Source organism: Heliangelus exortis, chromosome 10 (genome assembly GCF_036169615.1).
Source record: "Heliangelus exortis chromosome 10, bHelExo1.hap1, whole genome shotgun sequence".
Taxonomy (NCBI): Eukaryota; Metazoa; Chordata; class Aves; order Apodiformes; family Trochilidae; genus Heliangelus; species Heliangelus exortis.
Window position 1 is genome coordinate 1,201,580 of NC_092431.1, and position 22,949 is coordinate 1,224,528.

Below are 22,949 nucleotides of genomic sequence, written 5' to 3' on the forward strand. Positions count from 1 at the left end.
CGCGCCCCGCGCATCCCCCCTCGGAGAGGGGAAAAAAAAACGAAAAAAAAAAAACAAAAAAAAACGGAAACCCCCCCCCAAGGCAAAACCGCGAGTTATTGGAGGGTTTGTAGAGTTATTTTAGTGCCAGCGCAGGATCGGGCCCGTGGAAAGAGCGGCCTGGGGGCGGGGGGAAAGGTCCTGCCTGCGGAGGGGTGCGGAGGTTGCGCGGAAGCCGCGCTGTGTGTGGGGGTCACCTTTCATCCCGCTCCGCCGGCAGCCGCGGCGTGACGAGCAGCCACTGCGGGGATTTTTATTTTATAAATGTATGTATTAAAAATGAAAAACAAGTAAGAAGAAAAAAAGAGGGGGCGAAGAGAGGAAAAGAAAAAGAAAAAAAAAGGGGGGGGGAAAAGACGTTGGGAAAGAATAGGGGGAAGACAGGAAAAAAATAAAATGGGGAAAAAGAGGGGGAAAAGAGTGGAAGGGAAAGGGGGGAGAATAAGAGAGGCAGGGAAAGAGGGGGGGTAAGAGAGGCGAAATAAAGAAGGGGGGCAAGAAAAAGAGTGGGGGGAAATGGGGGAAAAGAGAGGGCAAAAAAGAGAAGGGATGAAACGGCAAAAAAAGAGGAGGGAGAAGAAGAAGGGGGGAAAAGGGAGAAGGGAAAAAAGAGAAGGGGAAAAAAGCGAGAGAGAAAAAAAGAAGAATTTTTAAAAGAAAGACATTTTTCTTTTTTTTTCCTTTTTTTTTTTTTTTTTCCTTTTTTTTTAAAGAAGAGAAAAATCCCGCCGTCGGAGCCCCTTTTCCCACAACTTCTCGCCTGCGGGAGCAGCTCCAGTCCAGTTTTTCGGGCGCTCTCTGCTTTCCCCCCCACCACCCCCACCCCTCCCCTGCCTCCCCCTGCCCGGCCCCGGCCCGGCCCGAGCAGGTGAGGCCGCCCCCTCCCCGGGGCCCCGCCAGGTACCGGCCCTATTTGTAGCGGCCGCCCCGGGGCTGGCGGGTGCGTGGGTGCCCACGGGTGGGTGTGGGTGTGCGGGGGGGGGGGTGGGGGGTTGTGTGTGTGCGTGTGCCCTGCCCAGGGGGGAGGTTTCTTGCACACACACACACGCTCATCCGAAGGAACAGCCCCGCTCCGACACCCCCCCCCCCCCCAAGCCCCCACCCCCCTCCTTCCTTCCTCCTCCTCCTCCTCCTTTCTTTCCCTCCCCTCCCGGTTCAAACCATGTTCCAACCGTCTGCGAAACGCTGCTTCACCATCGAGTCCCTGGTGGGCAAAGACACCCACCTCAGCCCCGAGGACCCCCCGCGGCCCCCCGCCCTCGGTTACCCCGGCCCCGCCGCCGAAGCCGCCGCTTTCACCCCCGGCTTCCAAGGAGCCGCAGCCGCCGGTCGAGCCCTTTACGGTAGCACCGAGCTCGTCTTCCCCGAGGCCGTGGGGCACCCGGCGTTGCCCGTCGGGCCCCATCAGTTGGGGGGGTCGGGGCTGCCTCACCCCCATTCCTTTTTCGGGCCGCAACACCGCGACCCGCTCAACTTCTACCCTTGGGTGCTGCGGAACCGCTTCTTCGGGCATCGCTTCCAAGGTGAGAGAGATGATGGAAAACCCGCATCTCTTACCGCAGCCTGGGGCTCGGCGGGGCGCGGAGAGGGTGCGGAGAGGGCGCGGAGAGGGTGCGGAGGGAGAAGCGGGCGGCCCCGGCCCCGTTAATCGTGGGGAGACCGAGGCGAACCCGGAGGCAAAACCTGTTGCTGCGGGGCCGGTACCAACAACCGGAGCTCCGGGGGTTTGCAGAGCGGTGCCGAGGGCTCTTACACACCCGTTACTCAGTGAGTGCGTCTGCACACTCCGCTACTCCCTGTGTTTGCACACCCGCTGTGTTTTGCACGCTCCGATACTCAACGCGTTCGCACACCCTGTGCCGGAGTGAACGCGCTTACACACTCGGTGCGCCGTGGATCTGCACACCCGGCACTCCGTGCATTTGCACACCCGGCACTCCGTGCATTTGCACACCTGGCACTCCATGCATTTGCTCCGGGTGTTTGCACGCCGGGTCCTCAGTGCACTTGCACACCCGGTACTCCGGGCATTCGAGCGCCCGGTGCTCTGCGTATTCGCACACCCGGTTCTCGGTCCATTTGCACACCCGGCACTCAATGCATTTGCACACCCGGTACTCCGGGCATTTGCACGCCCAGTGCTCATCTCATTTACACACCCGTTACTCAGTGCATTTACACACCCGGTACCCAGTGGATTTGCACTCTCAGTGCGGTCCCGCAGCCTTGGAGCCGGCGGTGCCGGTGCCGGTGCAACCTTCCGGCAGCTCCCTGGGAGTGTGGGGGGATCCCGGCAGGGCACTGCGGGGCTCCCGGGGCCGGGCCCGGCGCTGCCTTCTCCTGCGCGGCCCCGCGGAACCGGGAGTTTGGGTTTCTGCTTTGCGGAAGGAAGGGAAAGATTGCAGTGGATCGCGGCTGCACAGCGAGATTTCGTTTTATTTTACAGCTTTTCTCTCTATTTCGTTTTTTCTCTTCTCTTCTCTTCTCTTCTCTTCTCTTCTCTTCTCTTCTCTTCTCTTCTCTTCTCTTCTCTTCTCTTCTCTTCTCTCTCTAGATTTTCTCTTTATGTTTTTTCTCTTTCTCTTTTTCTGTCCCTTTATTATTTTTTCTTTTCCTTTCTCTGTGTCCTGTCCCTTTCTGCTTTCCTTTGCTTTCCTTATTTTCTTTTATTTTCCTTTTCTTCAATTTTCTTGCCCTTACTCTCAATTTTCTTTCCTTGTCTCTCAATTTTCCTTTACTTTCCTTAATTATTCCTTTTTCTTTTCCTGCCATTTCCTTTCCCTTTCCTCCAGTTTTCTTTCTCCATCTCGTCCCTTTGCGGTGCCCCGGGGGTCCGGACCCGGTCAGCCCAGATTAAGGTTATCTGTCCCGCACCAACCCCTCTCCTGGCTCCGGGCTCTGGCGGCTCCGCCGGGGATCGCGGCCGCTGCCGGAGGCTCCCGGGGGCCCCTGCTCGGCCCGGGCCGCCCTGACCGGCCCCAGCCCGGCCCCGGTCCCGGCCTCATTCCAGTCCCCTTCTCAGCCCGGTTTGGTCCCGGGAGAGGCTCCGCGGGATCCCCGCTCCGTCATCGCTCCCTGTCCTGCCACCTGCCCCCTCTCTCATCCTCGTTCGATCCCTTCCTGCCCGCTTTCTTTCCTGTCTTTTCTTCATTTATTTATCTTTCTTATTATTTTTTCTTTCATTCTTTTCTTGCTACCGATTCTCTTCTTTCTCTGTTAAATTACTCTATTTAATTTATCCTTTTCTTCCTTTTTCGCCCTTTCTCTCTTTTATCTCTTTCTTGCCTTTTTTCTTTCTTTATTTGCTTATATTTCTTTTATCTTTCTTTTCTCTCCTCTCTTTTCTTTTATTCCTTTTTTTCTCTTTCTCTCCTTCTTTTCTGTTTTATTCCTTTATTCCTTCTTCCTTGCTTTCCCACGTTCCTTTCCTCTTTCACTCTTTTCTTTCTTGTCCTTCTGTCTTCTTTTTCTTTCTCACTTTTGCTTGTGGAGTTGTTTGTTTGTTTGCTTGTGTTGTGTTGGTTTGGGGGTTTTGTTGTTTTTTTTTTTATTTTTTTTATTTTATTTTATTTTGGTTTGCTTTTTTCCCTGTCAGTTTCTTAGGCTGCCTCTCTCTTTCTCCTCTTTTTTACCTTCTTTTCCTCTTCCTCTCCCCTCTTTTTCTTTCCCCCTGCTCTCCCCATTCCTCCCTCTCCTTCCCCTTCCCTTCCCCTCCCATCTCCCCCACGGGGTGCCCGAGGGCAGGGGGGGGGATGAATCTCCCCACCAACCCCACCTTGGCAGCAGGGGGAAGGGGGGGGAAGCTGCGGTGCTGGGGGTGCTGCTGCCTCCTCCCTGACTCCTCTTGGTGTCCGCAGGGAGCGAGGTGTCCCAGGAGAGCCTTCTCCTCCACGGCCCCTTCGCCCGCAAGCCCAAGCGCATCCGCACCGCCTTTTCACCCTCCCAGCTCCTGCGCCTGGAAAGGGCCTTTGAGAAGAACCATTACGTGGTGGGAGCCGAGCGCAAGCAGCTGGCCAGCAGCCTCAGCCTCTCCGAGACCCAGGTACCCCCCATCCATCCCCCCATCTATCCCCCCATCCATCCCCCCGTCCCTCCATCCTTCCATCCCTCTCTCCCTCTCCCCACCATCCGACCGCGGAGACGGCGCCGGCCCCGCGCCGGGCTCTGCAAAATCCCAGCTCAGGAATTCGCTCAGGAATCCCCTGTGGAAGCCGTGGCTGAACCGTGAGGGCTTCTCTGGGCTCGGGGTGGGTTTGGGGGTTTATTTTTTGGCAGCAGTGTCTGCTCATCACGGGTGTCCCCAGCAGGGGATGAGGCTGGGGGGTGCCGGTCTCACATCGTGCCGCTCTCCAGAGCAGTTTCCTGGGGTTGTTGCTTCTCGCTGGCTTGGGGTGTTTTACCCGAGAGTGATAATATTCTAAAAATCCAGTTTAAAAAAAAAAAAAAAAAAAAGAGTAGGAGAATGAGACCCTTCCTTGGGGAGCTGCAAAAATGCCCTTGGATTGTGGTGCTGTCGGTGCCTGATGGGTGCACTGACGGGTGTCTGCCCCGCAGGCATTTATTACAGCTGCAACTTTCTGATTTTTAGGAAAAGGTATTTCACAATTTTTAACGTTTCCAAAATATTAGAATTTATCAGACCCAGGAGGACCGTAGGGATAAAATCCCAATGGGAAAACAGGAGAGCTGGTGCTGCGTGTGGCCAAGCCCGGTGTCCTGGCGAGTGGCTATTCCCAAAAGCTCCGGGTGAATTCGTGCTGCTTCCCATCAGATTCAGGAAGGGAGCTGGTGGAGAACGTTTTCTCCCAATTCTGGCTTGGTACTTTGGTCTATATTCTGAATTAATTTAATTTTTTAACCTTTAATTCCACGGGGAAATAAAGCTGGAGCCGCGGGTGTTCCCGGTACCCGCCTGGCTCGTCCTCTCCTGGGCTCTGCCAAAGGAAACCTCCAAGTGCGTCTTAGAGAGAGGGAAGTTACAGGGAGATTGGAGCCCACAAAATCCAGAGGCTGTTTGTACCCCGATGTCATCCCAACCCCCTGTCCCTGTGGCTGGCAGGGCAGGGCAGCAGCTGGCACCCCAGCTCGGGTCCTTGCTGTCACCTCCCTGGGTGGAAAATGATGTTAAAGGGAGAAAAGAAAAAAAAAAACCCAAGCCATACATCCAACCCGAAGGTCAAAGAATAAACAGAAATTTGATTGTAGGGAAAAGGCAGCTGCAGGATGCCCGAGGGGCAGCTCAGGGAGTCCTGTGGGCTTTGTGTCATTGCATCCCGACACCCATCCCTCAGCCCAGCTGGAGACTGGGAAGTGGCAAGAGGCAGGATAAAGGCATTGGGTTGGATTTTTGATGCACTGCAGCAGGTTCTGTAGGACGGTCTTCCCATGGTTTTGGGTCTCTGCTGCAGCCATCCCGGGGTGGGAGAATCCATAATCCATCCCCTGAAGGCAGGGAGTGAGTGCCGGGCAGAGCCGGGGGGTTTGGAGCTGGGGTCAGCTCAGGGGGGATGAAGCTGGGGACAGGGGACTGCAGAGAGTCTGGGGGGAGAACCAGGGAAGACTTTTTTCCTTTTTTTTTTTTTTTAGGATAATATTTTTAAAAATTGGTGGGAGGGAAATATCCCCAGTGTGCAGAGGGACGGGATAAGGGGTTGGCACCGAGGTACTGAGTGGCAGAACCAGACCAGTGGCTGTGCCAAAAGAAGGCATTATTATTATTATTATTATTATTATTATTATTATTATTATTATTATTATTATTATTATTATTATTAAATCCAGTGATTAATCCTCCATGCATACAAACATCCCATTGAAAGCCACCCCTTGCCCTCTCTGCCACAACCCCACTGTGACACTGGGTGACATGGGTCTATTTCCCCCACCTGCAGACCCCCAGCCCCACAGGTGGATGTGGCTGATTATTTTTGAGTGGGTTTAATCACTGGGAGAAGCATCAGTTGGTGCTTGGCCCTATTTCCCAGCTGCTTTTCCTCCTGGGAAAAAAAAATAAAATAAAAAAGGGGGCTTCAGCCTTTGGGCTGTGCCCGCTCCGGATCCCTCAGCCAGGGAAACAACACCTGGAGCAGCCCAAAGGGAAGGTGAAAAGGGTACAGGTACTGCCCAGCACCAGGAAATGCCTTGGGATATGGGGTGGGAAGGGGTGGAGATGTTTAACCCCTTCCCATCCTTTCACAGAGTCTGGGATGAGCCAGGGCCATGCAAAAAGCCAAAAAACCCCAACCCAAAACAAGCCTAAAATGGGAATGGGAGAAAATCCATCAGGATCTCAGAATCCCAAAGCCTTCACGGAAGTGGGATGGTGGGATGGCACAGAGCAGGGGACACGGGGTGTGTGTGAGATGGGGGGCACCAGGAGCTGGCACGCCAGGGGGGTGCCAGGCTGTGGTGACCATGCTTAGGTCATGGCAGGCTGGGGGACACAGGTGGTGACACTGCTGTGCCCACCTCTGGTGGCATCAGGTCACTTCCCTGCCCCAGGGAAGGGAAAGAACTTCCCTGGGGTCATTTTGCATCCTGCAGGATGGATCTCCCAGCAGAGCCTCTCCATCCCCCACAGCACAGGGGGAAAACCTGCCTGGGGTCCTAAATCTTGCCAAGGCCTCACCCTGAGAGGTTTGGGGTGACCCCAGCATCCCCCCCTGAATTTGGGGTGACACTGGAGACACCCTGCATCCCCTCCTCGTAGTTGGGTGATGATGAAGGTACCGTACACCCCAGCATCCCCTCCTGGATTTGGGGTGACACTGGAGACACCCAGCATCCCCCCCTGAATTTGGGGTGACACTGATGACACCCAGCATCCCCTCCCGGATTTGGGGCGACAATGAGGGCACCCCATACCCTAGCACCCTCTCCCAGCACCATCCATGCAGGGCTGGTGGCACTGCACCCCGGCCTGATGGGTTGGGACTGGGCGGTACCGGGCGGTACCAGGCAGGCACCACAGCAGCTCCGAGGGGACGGGGTAATAATTAATTAGTGAATGCCTGGGAGTCGTGGGAGGGGAAAGATGGGAGTCCCAGATACGGCCAGAGAGCAGCCAGGCTGCAAAGCCTGGGGCTGGCAGTGGTGTCCCCTCCGTGCTCACGAGGATTGTCCCCAGACCCAAGCTTTGGGGACAGTTCTGGGGTGTTTCTAGAACGGGGCACAGTGCTGGTGCTGGGGGAGTGCTGCTGCCCCCTGAGGTGGTGGCACGGGGAGGGGGTGGCATTATTGGGTGACAACTCAGCACAAGTGGTGTCACTGTGCCTGACCCCAGGTGGCAGCAGGGCTGCTCCCTCTCTGTCACCCCCTTGACCCATCCCCGTGTCCTCAGATCTTCTGCAGGGCTTGGGTCACCATTGCATGAAGCCACCAGGTTTTAGCTGTCCCCAGCTTGGTGGCAGCAGTGGCACCTTGGGGACAGAGCTGTTTCTCCATGTCCCCCAGGCAGAGTCTGGGTTCTCGGTGGCTGCAGGGGTGGCAGCACAGGTGCCAGCAGGAACCCGGGATGCAGGAGACATCCAGGGAACATCCCCATCCTGGAGCAGGAGTGGGGGGACAGAGGTGACCCTGGAGGGCAGGGACAGCCCCTGGGAGCAGCTGGGAAGGAATCCCAGGAGCATCCCACCCCACAAAGCCCCGGCATGACAACAGTTAATGTGGCGAAGGTTTGGGAAGGGCTGAAATCCCAAGGCTTGGGGGTTTAAGGCAATTACTCTTGGAGTCAGGATGAGGCATGGTAGGGGGCAGCTTATCCCCCAGGTGCCCACTGTGAGGTTCTCACACTTCCCTCATTGTGGCTTCTGGGCTGTTGGCTGTGGCAGCAGAGGGGTCGGGGAGCCCATCCAGCCCGGGGACATCCCCAAAACCCCCATCCCGAGCTCATCCCGCAGGAGATGTGGTTGAAGGAGGAAAGGGAGGAAAGGTTTGAGGTTCAGGAGCTGCTTCACACCCACCCCTCATCTCCACAGAGCCTCCCCCAAGCATCTTAATTGCTTTATGCCTCAGTTTTCCCCCTTCCATCATTTAGGGATAAGGCAACTTCCCTGCTCCCAGAGGGCTGAGAGCTTTAATTAAAGTTTGCAAAGTGCTTTGCAATCCTTGAATGAAAAGCACCAGCTCAGTTATTGTTCCAGAAATGCCCCAGAGCTAGGAAAGCAAACGGATTGAGTCTGGGGGGGGGGGGGGAAGAGAGAGGACGATTGAAGGGGGAGGGATGTTATTATAATGTCTACCGGGGCCATAAAGCACCCACCTCGAGAGGCTGAGGATGCCTGGGAGTCGGGGGCTGGGGCTGCTTGGGGGTCTGGGAGGGGTTTGCTCCCTGGGGAAGGTGTGGGGGGGTCAGCTCTGGCCTCTGCCCCCTGTCCCCTTTGCCAAAGGCTCCATGGGGACAAGGAGGGGACAGTCCCCAGGGCTGGGGTGAGGCTATGGGTGCTGCATCACCTGCAGGGGTGGGGATGCTGCAGGCTGGGCTGGGCTGGCAGTGGTGGCACTGGGTGGCCTGAGGGCACGGGGCAGGGTCCTGCACCCCTAACTGCTGCATCCCTGTCTGCTGCATCCCTGCCTGCTCCATCCTGCATCCCTCCCTGCTGCATCCCTGCCTGCTTCATCCTGCATCCCTGTCTGCTGCATCCCTGCCTGCTTCATCCCTCCCTGCTCCATCCCTGCCTGCTCCATCCCTCCCTGCTCCATCCTGCAGCACCCTGCACGTCTGCCTTGCCCCATCCTGCACTCCCTGGTTCCCACAGGGTTTTCTAATTGTAATTAGTATCCAGCTCTAATTAGCTTACACCCAGCCCAGCCCAAGCTGACTGATGCCACCCTGCCCCGGGGTGGTGTGGGTGGCTCCCTGGCTTGTCCCCTGTGGTGGTTGGACCCACGGCCACCATGCCCTGGGCCTCCTGACCCCGGGGATGAAACGGGACCACGCAGCCCAAAGCCCTGGGTGATGGGCACCAGGCTGTGTCTGAGGTGTGATGAGTTTCCTCCAACCCAGCTTGGCTTTCTCCAAGGCTGGGAGGTGGCAGCACCCCATTTGTCACCCCCCCCACACCCCACCTTGCTGCAGGGAAACTGAGGCAGGGCAGGGTGGGAGTTCTCCTCGCCTTGGGGGTGTGTGCGTGGGGAGGGGGGCAGGGACTTTTTTGGTCTCCCAAGGAAAATTCGGCGGAGCTCTGGGCATCCCTGTGTGCCAGGACCTCCCTGAGAGCCCCCACCTCTCCTTCTGCCCCCAGGTGAAAGTTTGGTTCCAGAACCGGAGGACGAAATACAAACGGCAGAAGCTGGAGGAGGAAGGACCCGACTCGGACCAGAAGAAGAAAGGTTCCCACCACATCAACCGATGGCGCCTGGCCACCAAGCAGTCCAGCGGGGAGGACATCGATGTCACCTCCAACGACTAAGGCAGGGACAGGCTCCTGGAGGAGCCACCATGGAGAGGAACCCGGGGGAGGAAGGGGGGACACAGGCGGCGGCACCCGAGGGACTTTAGGTGGGACGTGGCCACCGCCGCCGCCGCCATCCCCGCCCGCTGCCTTTCCTCCGGGGGGCCCGGCCTGAGTGGGGACCCCGTGTCCCCCCGGGGGGGTGTCCTTTGGGGGGTGCTTTTCGGGAAGCTCCCACCGCTGAGCCGAGGAGGAAGAGGAGGCTGCCGGGGTGCCCACCGCCCCGGGACGGGACCGCAGCCTCCTCCGTGCTGGGAACCATCCGGGAGGTCCAACAAAACCATCCTACCTAGAAGCTCAATGTACCCCAAACCTTTCCATTTTTTTTTTTTTTTTTTTTTTTTTTCTCTTTCACCTTTATCCCCTCTTTTTCTCCCAATTTTTTTTTTTTTCTGTCGTTTTTTCTTCCATTTTGTTTTTTTACAGATTTACTTTAATTTATTCTTTTCTCCCCGTCGCCCGTGTGCGTGCGCTCCCCGCCGTAGGTAGTTCAGCAGCTGTAGTGGGTGTTACTGCGTGGAAATAAAAAAGCAAAAAACCTGCTGGGAAACCTGTCTGCTTGCCTCCACCCCACCCCACCCCACACACCCACCCGGGGGACAAAGGGAACAACCCCACACCCCCCCTCCCAGCACAGGTGGGGACACCGGGGTGGGGATGGCACCAAGGATGGGGCCCTGGGGTGGCTCCGTGGGGAGGGAGTTTTGGGAGGGTTCTGATCCCCCCCAGGGGTGGAGAGGGACCCCCAGAAATGAGGGGATGGGGCAGGGGGGCTCAGGGGGTGAGGGTCTGGGTGTCCTTCCCACGCTGGGAGTTTGGGGGGGGGGGGAAAGGAGACTTTTGATATTTCTCTCTGAATTTATAGATCTAAAAATCCACACACCAGCTGAGAAATTCTGGGTGAGATGCCCCAGGCAGGTGCACGTAGATGTACTCATCAGATACACCCAGGTGTATGTGTCTGTGTACACAGAGGTGTCCATATATAAAGTTTATACACATTTAAATGAATTTTCTCTATTTTAGATGTAGTATTCTATATATTTTAATAGCAGAGATACACAGTATACACACACCCAGCCTAGACTTGTGTGTGTTTGTGCACCTGTGTATTTCTTCTAAAGTGTGCATTTTTATTTATCATTATACCTAGTTTAACAGTGTATATACACAATATATAGGTGTGTGTGCAGATAGTTGTGTATAGACAACTATATATATATATATGTATATATATATATATCTGTATTGCACTGGATAATGCTTCTTAGATATGCTTGTTATTTTATGGTATACATTCACCTAGTATCCATTTTATTATAGTAATATTTGTCATATTTTATTACAGTATAATTATATATTATCTATATATCTATATATTTAATATATAGATATTATATATATTCTCTATATATAATTATACACTTTATGATGTTATAATCCCTATTATATACTACATCATTTTTAATGTCTAGTGCATAATATATATTATGTTCTATATATGCTACATAATATATAATATGTGATGTGTATAATATATATAATTTACAATAGAATATATATAATCACATCATCTATCATATACACGAGATATGATTTATTCTACGTGGTATATAGTATATGGAATAAGATATAATATATGATATATAATGATAAAATGATATCATATATGATTATTATGAGTTAATGGGTATTCTACGTGGTGTGTTATAAATTATGAATGAAAAATGAGATGTGATAGATATAATACATAACATACAGCACATAATGGTATTTAAAAGATATATTACATAAAATATGTAATATATAATACGTAATGTATAAGGTATAGTATATAATAAGTAATCACAGAATAATTTGGGTTGGAAGGGACCTCTAAAGCTCACCCAGTCCAACCCTCACCAGATCAGGGTGCTCAGAGCCTCCTCAATATCCTGAATATCTCCAGGGATGAGGCCTCAACCCCCTCCCTGGGCAGCCTGGGCCATTTCTCCACCACCCTCACGGTGAAGAACTTTTTCCCAACATCCAACCTAAATCCCCTCCAATTAAAAACACGGATTTCACCTCGAGATGCACACACACAGCTGCAGCAATTCTTGGTGGGGGGGGAAGCCCCCTCCCCACATCCCCTCGTGCTGTAGGGAGAAGCCCTCTCCTTGGCAGCTCCTATCCCACCCCCCTGAACTTCCCCATCCCTTCCCACCCCCCCGAAATTCTCCATCCCTTCCCAAACCCCTGCACTTCCCCATCCCTTCTCACCTCCCCTAAACTTCTCCATCCCTTCCCACCCCCCTGCATCCCCCCTGAACTTCTCCATCCATTCCCACCCCCCTTGAACTTCTCCATCCCTTCCCAAACCCCTGAAATTCCCCATCCCTTCCCACCCCCCCTGAACTTCTCCATCCCTTCCCAAACCCCTGAGCTTCTCCATCCCTTCCCAAACCCCTCAACTTCTCCATCCCTTCCCACCCCCCCTGAACTTCCCCCGTCCCCCCTAAACTTCTCCATCCCTTCCCAGCCCCTCCCCTGCTCCTTCCCACCCGGTGGCCACAGGAGATGTCACCAAACACCAAATTCCTTCCACTCTTTTATTCTGGGCAGACCCGAGTTGTTACACACCCTGGGGAAGGTCCAAACCCCCTGGGGGTGACCCCCTCCCCATCTCACCGTGTCCCCAGGGACCTGCTGGCAGTGGTTCCAGGTGCCTTCCATAGGGTGCTGTGGGGAGCATCGGGTGCAAAATGAGCCATAAAAAAAGAAAAAAGGAAAATAAAAAAAAAAAAAAAAAAGGACAAAAGGAATGTTTCCTAAAGTGAACTGGGGAGATAAGCAGGGCTGTGGGGATCTGCCACCACTGGAACCACTTCCAGCCTCCACTTCAAGCACCCCCAGCACCAGGGATGAGCTCAGAACCAGGTCAGCCTCTGGGCTGGGTTATTGGTACCTTCGAGCCTTGCTCCAAGCCTGTCACTCCTCCTGCAGGGCTGAGGAGCATCCCAGGCTCTGGGTCTCCTTCCAGCCCTTCACCAGGAGCTCATCTGGGGCTCACACACATCTTCATCTCCCAGCTACCTGGAACCACACCAACCTCAGCTCTACCAGCAGGGCTTGTCCCAGGGTGGCAGAGTCCAGCACTGGCTGTGTCATGGAACCATGGAATTGCTTGGATTGTGAGGGATCATCCATTCCCACCCCCCTGCCATGGGCAGGGACACCTCCCCACCCCAGCCCAGGGTGCTCCAAGCCCCATCCAACCTTCAGCACTGCCAGGGATGGGGCAGCCACAGCTTCCCTGGGCTCCAATGTCCCCCTCCACTGTCACAGAGAGCAGGAAAATGAGCAACGAGCAGAAATGGAAGGAGCTGAGCTGTGGCCAAGCTCAAGGGTGGGTTCAGGACACGGGTGACACCACCCCAGGAGTGTCCCCTAGTTGTCCCCTGGCCAGCTCGGGGTGCAGCCAACAGAAGCATCTCCAGGAGAGCCTCCAAACTTGTCGCTGGCGCCTTCCGCCGCAACCTGGTCCTCATTATTTCTTAATTAACGTAGCCAAGAAATCAATTAGCTGCGACATTTCTAATTAAATCCTCCAGGAGATGATCGTCTCATTACTCTGATCTGCTGAGGTGAACAACTTGATGTGCGTGGTGGGTTCTGAGCTCCCCGTTTCCACCCCTTCCCCCAATCACCAGAAACTCCACCAGGTTGGGTCGGGCTCGCCAGCCGAGGGTTCCTTTTCCTACACGAGGGAAGTCGAGGAGATTAATTAGCAATTAAGTGGAGGTGCAGAATGTTATCGTGAGCTTCTTGGGTGTCATCTTTCCTGGCACGATTTTCCTGTCCTAATAAACCAGAGCTAACGGGCTGCTGCCTTCCCAGCTCCACACTTGGCGTTCCTAAGGCTGGAGGAAAGAGTTGAGTGGGGGATTTTGAGACAGGGAACCCAACCTTCAGCTGCCTGCGTGTGAAATGGTCTTTGAAGAGCTGTCCTGGTCAGGTTGGTGTCTGCCAAGCTGCTCTGAAATCCAGATCCACCTCAACACCCCTCGGGTTGGGATGGTGGTGGCTCAGAAGCTGCAACTCATCAGCTGGCTTCAGTGGGGACCCCGTGGGCTTGTCTTCCCCGTGAGTTTGGGACCAAGGGGCCACCAAAATGTCCTCCTCAGACATCCACCATGTTCTGCTCACCACTGATCCAGGGGAGAAGCAGCAGAGATGGGGCTGCACCATCCTGGCTGTCCTGGGACACACGAGGGTTTGGGAGATGTGGGGTCAGGGCCTCAGGTCATCAACCTCCTGGGAACCACGGATGCAAAGCCAGAGCTGGAGGTGCTTTCAGAAGAGGTTAGGACAGGGCCCAGGACCCTCTGAGGTGGTGGCTTTCCCTTCCCAGGGCTTTGGGCAGGCAGAGGGGACTTTGATCAAAATCTGAGAGCAAATGCTGTCACCAACTTGCCAGAAGCTGTGACTGGTTCTTAGAGATAAAGCCCAATGAAGCCCTGACCCAGGACCCCAGGAGTTGAGTTGACTGAGTCCTGTTGTCATGAGACATCAAGCAAAACAAGGCTGGCAGGGTTTGTAGGGGAAGATGATAAATCCAGACTCATTCAGAGCACCTGACTGTTCACTTTGTTCCCTTTGGAGCAGTCATCATCCCATAGCACTGTCTCCTCTTGACATCCCTCAAGCTGATGGAGCAGGATCAGACCCTCAGGAGTCACCTCCAAGTCTGTTCTCCAAACCAACCAAGTTCTCAGCAGCACTGGATGGAGGTGAGGAGCACCCCATGCTCCTGAAACTCTGCAGGTGACGTGTGTGCATCTGTACCCACTTCCCACCCTGAGGAAAACTGGGAACTGGCTCTTTCCCAAGGTGGAATTTACTCAGTCTGTGGTTTGTTTCTTTTTTTCCTTGCAGCTCTCCTAAAGATACCCAGCAGCAAACTCCTGACTCTCTTCTTCTGTTTCAAATCCCTTGTCTGTGAGCTGGGCAGGCAGCTGGAGCTCAAAGCCACCAAAATCTTTGACAAGTGACCACAACACAAAACCAAACCATCTCCTCACCCTACCTCTCCAAAACCACCAAAAAGACAAAAAAAACCCCACAAAACCCCAAACCTTTGCAGCAGAATGGTTTGGGGAATCCACAGAACGAAGGAGAAACAAAGCACTCAGAGAGGTGCTGGAGCCACAAGGTCCTCACCTCCTTCCACATTCCAGACTTCCTGGCTCCTAGGGACAAAATCCAGGTCCTGGTGTGCTGCCTGTAGGACAGATGCTGATGGAAAGGTCTCTAGGGCAGGTGCCACCTCCCTGCATCCCCTCCAGATCCCCTGGGGAGCTGATGCTGTGGCCTCACTTCCTCCAGAGTCTACATTCATCTCATCTGGTGCATTAGAGGAACATCACTGGGTCCAGCTCAGCCATTCCTCACCCTGGTGTCAATCCAGAACAGCTCCATGAGTAGAACTGGGCCCACTCTGCCTTTCCAAGTGTTGGGGACCAGGAGTTGGCCCCTCAAGAGCAGCTATGGAGAGCTTGGGTCTGGCCTCTCCTCCCCTGCCTGTGAACCTCACAGAATTGGTTTGTTCCAGGCAATGAGTTCTGATTTACACCAAGGTGGGGACAGGTTCAGTCTTCCTGAGCTGGCCTGACCTTCCTGTGACTCCAGCTCCTCCTGGTCTGGCTCCAGAGGTGGAGGAGCACACAGCAGGGCTCAGGCATTGCAGTAAATCCTTCAAATACATTCTGTGTCAGTGGTGATTTGGTTGCTCCCACTCCCCCCACAACCCCGAAAAATGGCATTTGAAGGATGAGAGCCTGTGTGTGCTTGGCCATGCTCACCACCACCAAGGCTCCATCCTTACATTGGTCCCAGAGAGGCAGATCTTGCTGCTTGTGTGGTCTTCTGCTGATGACCACGTTCAAAATCTGCATTAACTCCTCAGGGAGTCACTTGGGATTTACTCTTGGGAAGAAGACAATGGAAAGCCAAATTATGGCCCCAAAACCCACATGAGGACAGGATCTGGTGCAGTGCTGGGGGCACCTTCCCACCTGGAGAGGAGAGAGGAGAGAAGAGAGAAGAGAGAAGAGAGAAGAGAGAAAAGAGAAGAGAGAAGAGAGAAGAGAGAAGAGAGAAGAGAGAAGAGAGAAGAGAGAAGAGAGAAGAGAGAAGAGAGAAGAGAGAAGAGAGAAGAGAGAAGAGAGAAGAGAGAAGAGAGAAGAGAGAAGAGAGAAGAGAGAAGAGAGAAGAGAGAAGAGAGAAGAGAGAAGAGAGAAGAGAGAAGAGAGAAGAGAGAGGAGAGAAAAAAGAAGAGAGGAGAGAGGACAGAGGACAGAGGAGAGAGGAGAGAAAAGTTCCAGCTGGAAGGGACAACAATCATCAAGTCCAACTGCCTGACCACTTCAGGGTTGACCAAAAGTCAAAGCATATTCTGTCCTCAGTCCTAAAACAAGCAGTTTAGCAAAGCATGGCTTAGCCAGTTAGCTTAGATTAATGCCCTTACTTTTAGAGGGTCTACATTAGCTGGGACAAATCCCATCCATGCAAAGGAAAAGAGCAGATCCATCCTACTTTTGCTGTAAGATCCCTTCCCAGTCAACATGTGGACATGTTGGCTTTCCAGTATCTTGAACCTCGGGCAAAAGCCCTGCCTGGTGGTGGGTGCCACAAAAGCTTGCAATTGCAATGAAGGATGCCACCAGGATGCCACCTGGATGCCACCAGGATGGAAGGAGCAGAGGCTATGACCTTGGTGGTGCAGCACTGAACCACTTCTGTGCACGGCCACTGGGGCAGGATCGGCACGACATCAAGACAGGATCACTGAGCCAAAAACCACCCTGCCAAGCTCTTCACATCCATGCTCCCACTGATCTCTAGGGAATTCTTTTAATGCAGCTTGAGTCTGCAGATTAAATCCACGTGGAAAACCAAACATGCTGGGTGAAGCCCACGGCCATTAGGTACGACCGGGCAACGGCGCCGTCGGCCATCCCTCCATGCAGTGCTGTGAAGTTCTGAGATTATTCTACTTCTCTAAAGTGTTTGGATGTAATTTGTTGTTGTCATTGCTTGTCGTTGCTGCTTCCTGTGGCTAATTTAAAACTTTTAATGTTAATCTTTTTGACTGGTGTGAGGTGTCAGTTCTCTGCAAGTGTTAATTGTCTCCCAGGTCGCTGGGAGCAGTGATACGTTACTATCGCCGCGCTCTGTTAGTTGTTTTCTCTTCTTGTTGTTGTTGTTTTCTTCTTTTTTTTTTCCCAGTCGGGATCTCAAGTATCCCCCTCTTTCCCTCCCCAAATCTTCTGGGCTGAGATGATCTGCTTCCACTTACAACCCTTTGTTGTAGACTACAGTCTTACTGGTCGTGGCCATTGCGATTTCGGGCTCCAGCCGAGATGTCTCGATCTGTGGAACCAAAGAGAAGGCATCAGGAGCAGTCTCGTGGCATCATTAAGTTAATGTGGAAAAGCATAATTTGCAAATAACCCCATATCCATCGGGCTTTTCTGTGTCATTTGGGTGTGATTTATTCTGCCCAAAGTTTCAAAACATCCCTGTCTGGACTGCCTCGTGCTACGCACGCTCTGCACCATTCAGTGACTTCTGGGTCAGGTTGGATGGGGCTTGGAGCACCCTGGGCTGGTGGGAGGTGTCCCTGCCCATGGCAGGGGGGTTGGAACTGGATGATCTTGAAGGTCCCTTCCAACCCAAACCAATTTATAATTCTATGATCTGTGAGGACCACGCAGATCCCACCCATCACTTCCCAGGAGTGCCAAAAGGAATCCAGACTCCAAAGCTCCGGTTTGGACCTGGCTAAGCCACAGGCTGCCTGGTGACACAAGGGGACAACAAACCCTCCAACAGCTCCTGGAGCAGGGCTCTCCATCCTCCAACGGGGAGGGATCACAGCCAACACCTACCCACCCCTTCCCCTGTCTCCATAAACCTTTTATCCCTTTCCTAATTGCTTTCCCTTTCCGTGGCTTTGCACAAAACCTTGCACAAGGCTCGGAACCTCTGCATCCCTGGGAGGGATCCGTGGTTCTCCTGCTCTCCAAGGCAAGCAGAGTTCTCACTCCCAACCAGGAGAGGACCCCTTGGAAGAGCAGACTTTTTGAAACCCCACACACTGAACTGCTGCTGTTGCCGACACAATGCGAGGAACCCACGTTCGAAAACCCGAAATGCTTTTGAAAAAATGTTTAACCTAGTTAGACAAATTAGCAAAAATTTGTGCAAAACAATTTAGGTATTTAAAATATTCAATGTTTTTAAAAACTGGAAAAACTGTTCTTAGCTTTCAGCTGCAAAAACCCAACAAAATATAACATCAAAGCAATCTTAACATGAGGTGCAACATAACCCTTCAGCAAAGCTGTTAAACAGCTACTGAGGCATCATGGGAAATAGCACTTCATTTATTCAAATGCACATATGTCAGGTTTTTGCACCATATGTCATTCCAAGCTATTTACAGTAATAATTAAATCTTAATCAACGTTTAACCTCTGTAAAATGTTTGAAGGGATCTAATCACCCTTCAGACTGCACTAATGAAGGAGAAATATATAAACATAAAAAGAAAATGATGCATAGATAGCGCACCAGAAAGAACAGTAATTGCAAAATTGTATTTCTCTTAAATATAATCAGCAAATTATGTAAAGTAAGCCAACGAGTATTTTAAGTGAAGACATCTTGGGTGTCAGAGGTGTGATCAGCTAATTTTGTACTGCTATCCATAACAGATGTAGCATATTTTCTTTTAGTGCCATTATTAGCAACTTCACCATTTCTTTCTGTGCTGCAACACAAAGTGAGGCATTGTGCTGGGGAGAGGACCCAGCAAAGGTGCAGGGGAGGAGATCCTCACGTACACTGGGTGCTGATGGGATCCATTTTGAGGGAGGATTAACTCCACTCTGCCTGGCTCTGACACAGCTTTTCTTCCTATTTTCTGATTATTTTTTTTTTTTTCTTCCAGAGACAGAAAAAAAAAAAAGCTCCGAGGAACCAGGGCTGGGTGGTTTCACCCACTGGGATGGAAATGTCCAGGTGGGAAGTGCTTTCAAATGACCTGGAATTGGATGATCCAACCTCAACCATCCATGTTGGCTTTGGTAGGGCAGCTTGGGCAGAGCAAAACCTGATGTACTACTGGGAACATCTCCACAGAAAGCTGATGGAGAGCCACCAACCTCTCTAGTGGAGGCTCCAAGGAAAATGTAGCTCCAAGGAAAAGCTTGGAAGCAAGATGGGGGGATTTTCTCTATGGGGAAGATTTTCTCAATGGGGAAACCTTGGTCTGAGTCTAGAAGAGAGATGTGCAAGGGAGGTCTGGTGGTACTGGGGTCTGCAAGAGGTTCTGGCACAGAGGAAAGGAGTAAGGTTTTGTTTGCACTCTCCTGGGACACAAACCAAAAAGCATCAAGATCCAAGCTGAACAGCAGGAAGAGAATCCTGGTGGGAAGGAGCAAAGTATTGCAACCAGCTGCTTGGAGAAAGGTGTGGTGGGAAGTTTCCAGCACAAATGGGGTGATGGAACCCCTCAAGAAGAGTTTCAGCAGAACTGAGCTTCTCTGGGTGGAAGGAGACAGCTGAGATAAATGTTTGTGGGAATTAATGCCTAATGCAAGGTGGACACGTGGTCATCAAGGTCAGGGTCTTCAACCTTTGAAGATCTTGAAAGAAGATACAATTGGTGACAGGCATTGGTTTGGAGCTGTGTATTCCTGGGCTGAAGTCCCTCTCTAAAGCCTGGGAAGATGAGGAATAAATCTGCTGAGGGGTGACTGGCTGAACAGGAGCAATCCTTGGAGATGCTCTCCTGCTGAACTTGCTTACAGGAATCGTTCACTTTAATAACCCAAAGGTGCTCTAGAGCAGCTACAGGAGCTACAACACTGAGGTGCCTACCAGAAAAGGGCCCTCACCAAGGAAGATGAGAAGTCCAGGATGCAAATCTCCCATTGGTGTGAAAGCACCAATCCCAGAGAGTGCTACAAGGGGCTGGGTTGGGAAAAAAAAACCAGGATTTCCAGGTGGTGGCTGTATGAGCATCAGTGTAGCATTGGCTGCTCAGTATCCTGGCATGGAATGCCAGACTGGTTTGGGATGGAAGGGACCCTAAAAGTCATCCAGTTCCCACCCCCTGCCATGGTCAGGGGCACCTCCCCCAGCCCAGGGTGCTCCAAGCCCCATCCAACCTTCAACACTGCCAGGAATGGGGCAGCCACAGCTTCTGGGAGCACCCTGGGGCTCAGCACCCTCACCCCAAAGAATTTCTTCCTAATGTTGAACATAAATCTCCCATCTTCCAGTTTAACATCATTCCCTCTTGTCCTGTCACCCCAGGCCCTTGTCCCCGGTCCCTCCCCAGCTTTCCTGGAGCCCTTCAGGCACTGGAAGGTGCTCTGAGGTCTCCCTGGATCCTTTTCTTCTCCAGGCTGAACACCCCCAACCCTCAGCCTGGCCCCAGAGCAGAAATCTCCTGACACACAGCATGAGAGATGCAATAACAAGGAGCAGGAATTGCTCCACACCCCTGTCAGGCTCCAGAAAGCTTTACTAGGGATGGAGGGATCCCACTGCTCACTGAGGACACAGCCAAGGTGTCCAAACTCCTCCAGCAACGTGCCCAGCATGAGCCACAGCCACAACACCCTGGGAGCTGGTATGACTTGAGGACACTCCTCTGTCCTCCAAGCACATACCCAAAGTGCATGAAATAAAATAAAAAAAAATTTAAAAGAGGGAAAAAAAACCCTAAAAATCCAATGCCCCCTGACCTTATCCAAGTCTGGATAACCCAAGGTGGTTTATAAACCAGCATCACCCAGGAGCCACGAGTGGGATGGACCTTGGCTCCTCAGCGGTGCTCCTGACCTGGAGAAACGTCTCCCAGGCTGGGAAACAAAGGGAATGGGCTGCTCCTGGTGCCCACCACCCACCAGCTCTGGTCCCCCCTTGTCTCTGCCTTGTGGTGGGAGCCTCTTTCTCCTCTCATCAGCACCGACAAGGCTAATTGGGGTGATACAGAACTGGCTCCGAGCTGCTGGCGTGGGCTGGAGGAACAAATGGCGCCATGGTCACAGCTGGTGGCTGAGGAGAAGGGAGGAGAGGGTGAGAGGAAAAAGGCACCCGGTGCCCAAACTTCTTCCTCAGCCCATCTTGGATGGTGGGGTGGGCTTGGGGAGGCAGGGGGGGGGAGTTAGGGGCCGGGGTTGAGTGTGTTTTGCATTCTCTGCTGACCCGGGGGTAGCGTCGCGGCGCGGCCGGTGGAGCAGCAGAGGCAGGAAGCAGATGCTTTGTGTTTGGGGTTGGGGCTCTGGTTCTGTCCCAGCTCAGGGAAAGGTGTAGAGAGGAATGTGCTCCTGGGAGTGGAGGGAAGAGAGAGATGGGTCTAGGCGAGCTGCCAGGGAGCCTGGAACGAGATGGAAGGCAGCTAGGGGAGACAGGAGCAGATGGATTTGGCATACAGCTCATCACTCAGCCAACAACAAAAAAAAATTATATAAAAAAAAATTATAAAAAAAAAAAAAAAAAAGGAAGGAGGGGGGAGGAGATGGAAGAAAGCAGCCAATTTTGGGAGGGGGGAGGGTCATGAGGACCCAGGGATGCTGCACCACAGGGTGGGGGAAGGGAGGAGCAGGCTGGTCTCCTGTCCTGCTGCCTTGGCAGTGCCAGCTCGGTGGCTCGGTGGTGGCCCTGGTTCAGAGCCCAGGAGGGTTCTCCCAGCCCTTCCAACAGCTCCTCCTGGGCCACCAGACACGGGGGCAATGGCTGAGGGCAGTGCCAAGCACACTGAGCCCGAGTGAAGCTCAGTGAGGTGTAGCAAGGACTGGGGTTAATAAATCATAGAACCTGCTGAGTTGGAAGGGACTCACCAGGATCATCAAGTCCAACTCCTGTCCCAGTGCAGGGCACCCCCAGGATCACACCACGTGCCTGAGAGTGCCAGCCAACCACTCACTGATCTCTGGAAATGACACCAGGAAGGAGCAGGAGCTGCTGATTCCATGGTGGTGGTCTCAGTGCAGTCAGATGGAGAGGTGGGACAGGTCCAGCACCACAAACAAGGATTTCTTCCCAAGATCTCATCTCTATCTCCACTCTCTCAGCTTAAAACCATTCCCCCTCATCCCATCACTCCAGGCCCTTGGAACCAAACCATTCTGTGCTGTACCACACCAGGAGAGCAACCACACTTTGATTGGTAAGAGGTTCTTCTCTTGCTTGGAAGTAAAACAAAACCATCAGCAGAGAAGGATGAATGAGATCAGGAATGCATTTGATTTACACCACCCTTTCACTGCCCTGTAAGTGGACTCACAGGTAGCTGAGCTCATCTTTAAAGAACTATTAGGTGTTCAGATTAATTTGTCAAGTTTCTTGTTTGACTGCAAATCTGGAACTACTGCCACATGTCCAGCAGGTGGGTGACCTGCTAAAGCTCTGCAATGTTGTAGTTCTGTGCTGGATTTCTCTGAAACAGCCCCAAATCCCAAGCCCTGTCTCCAAACTGCACGTTTTTGGAGACATTTCATTCCTCCCAGCAGCTCAGACAGGAGCTGTGGTCAGCACCAAGGATGGATCTCAGTTAGATGGATCTAACCTCTGGCAGGGCATGGCTAGAACTGGCATTTATCTCCAGATTCTCTCCCCTCCCTGGAAAGACAAGAAAGAGGAGAGTTGGAATATCTGGCTGTTCTGCTTCCATTTCAGAAGATTATTCTGGTTTTTGCCATAGATGCTTTGACCCACTTCCAGGTGCCTTTAGGACAGGGTTTCTTCCCAGACCAGGCTGGAAAGGGTTTTGGTGGCACCAAGTGTGACAGTGCCAGTGCCAGAAGCTGTTTGTGCTCTGTCACATCTGCTGACACCTCTGCCCTGTCCCAGAAAAACATCACTGATTTCAGCAAAGCACAAAGTGCACAGAGCCAGCAGCACCTTGGGGGCCATCAGGATTTGGTACCAATCCAGATGAACATTCCTCATTCCCAGCAGATGTTTGGATAGAGAAGTGCTTTGGAGACAGCTGGGAGGTTTTAGATCCTCCTCCTTCAGATGATCCACCACCTAAATGAGATGCCCTCACCCCAAGTGTGAACAAGTGGCTGCCCCAAAGCAGAGCAGAGGATTGAGGGGACAGTTTTGGGACAGCAGCTTCATAGAATCATGAAACAGTTTGAGTTAGAAGGGGGCTTTAAGGTTCCTCTGGTCCAACCTCCCCTGCAGGGAGCAAGAACATCCCCAACTAGACCAGGTCCAACCTGGCCTTGAACACTGCCAGGGATGGTGCAGCCACAACCTTCCAGTTCCCCATGGAAACCCTTCTGGTATCTGAAGATGACATCACTGATGAACAGACATGGTGAGAGCAATGGGAGCCAGGAGCTGGGCTTGCTGAGCACTGAGCTCACATGGCTTTCAGACCCTCTCAAGTCT

General features: G+C 52.7%; 2 protein-coding genes across 4 annotated transcripts in view; one reads left to right on the forward strand and one right to left on the reverse strand.

Moving 5' to 3' along the window:
* Nucleotides 1–1,117: 1,117 nt before the first annotated feature.
* Nucleotides 1,118–10,041, forward strand: EMX1 (empty spiracles homeobox 1). Its single transcript, XM_071752985.1, has 3 exons — nt 1,118–1,562; nt 3,897–4,081; nt 9,282–10,041. Exons 1-3 carry the CDS (start codon nt 1,202–1,204, stop codon nt 9,447–9,449), a joined length of 714 nt encoding a protein of 237 aa, XP_071609086.1. The 5' UTR covers nt 1,118–1,201; the 3' UTR covers nt 9,450–10,041.
* Nucleotides 10,042–12,068: 2,027 nt separating this feature from the next.
* SFXN5 (sideroflexin 5) overlaps nt 12,069–22,949 on the reverse strand; it is an 83,584-nt gene continuing 72,703 nt past the window's right edge. For 2 of the 3 annotated variants that reach the window (XM_071753126.1, XM_071753127.1), the window contains one exon: nt 12,069–16,904. In XM_071753126.1, the coding sequence (XP_071609227.1) occupies nt 16,827–16,904 (78 nt within the window). In that variant the 3' untranslated portion in view covers nt 12,069–16,826. The remainder of the gene's footprint in view (nt 16,905–22,949) is intronic. The other variant, XR_011727697.1, reaches the window with a different exon arrangement.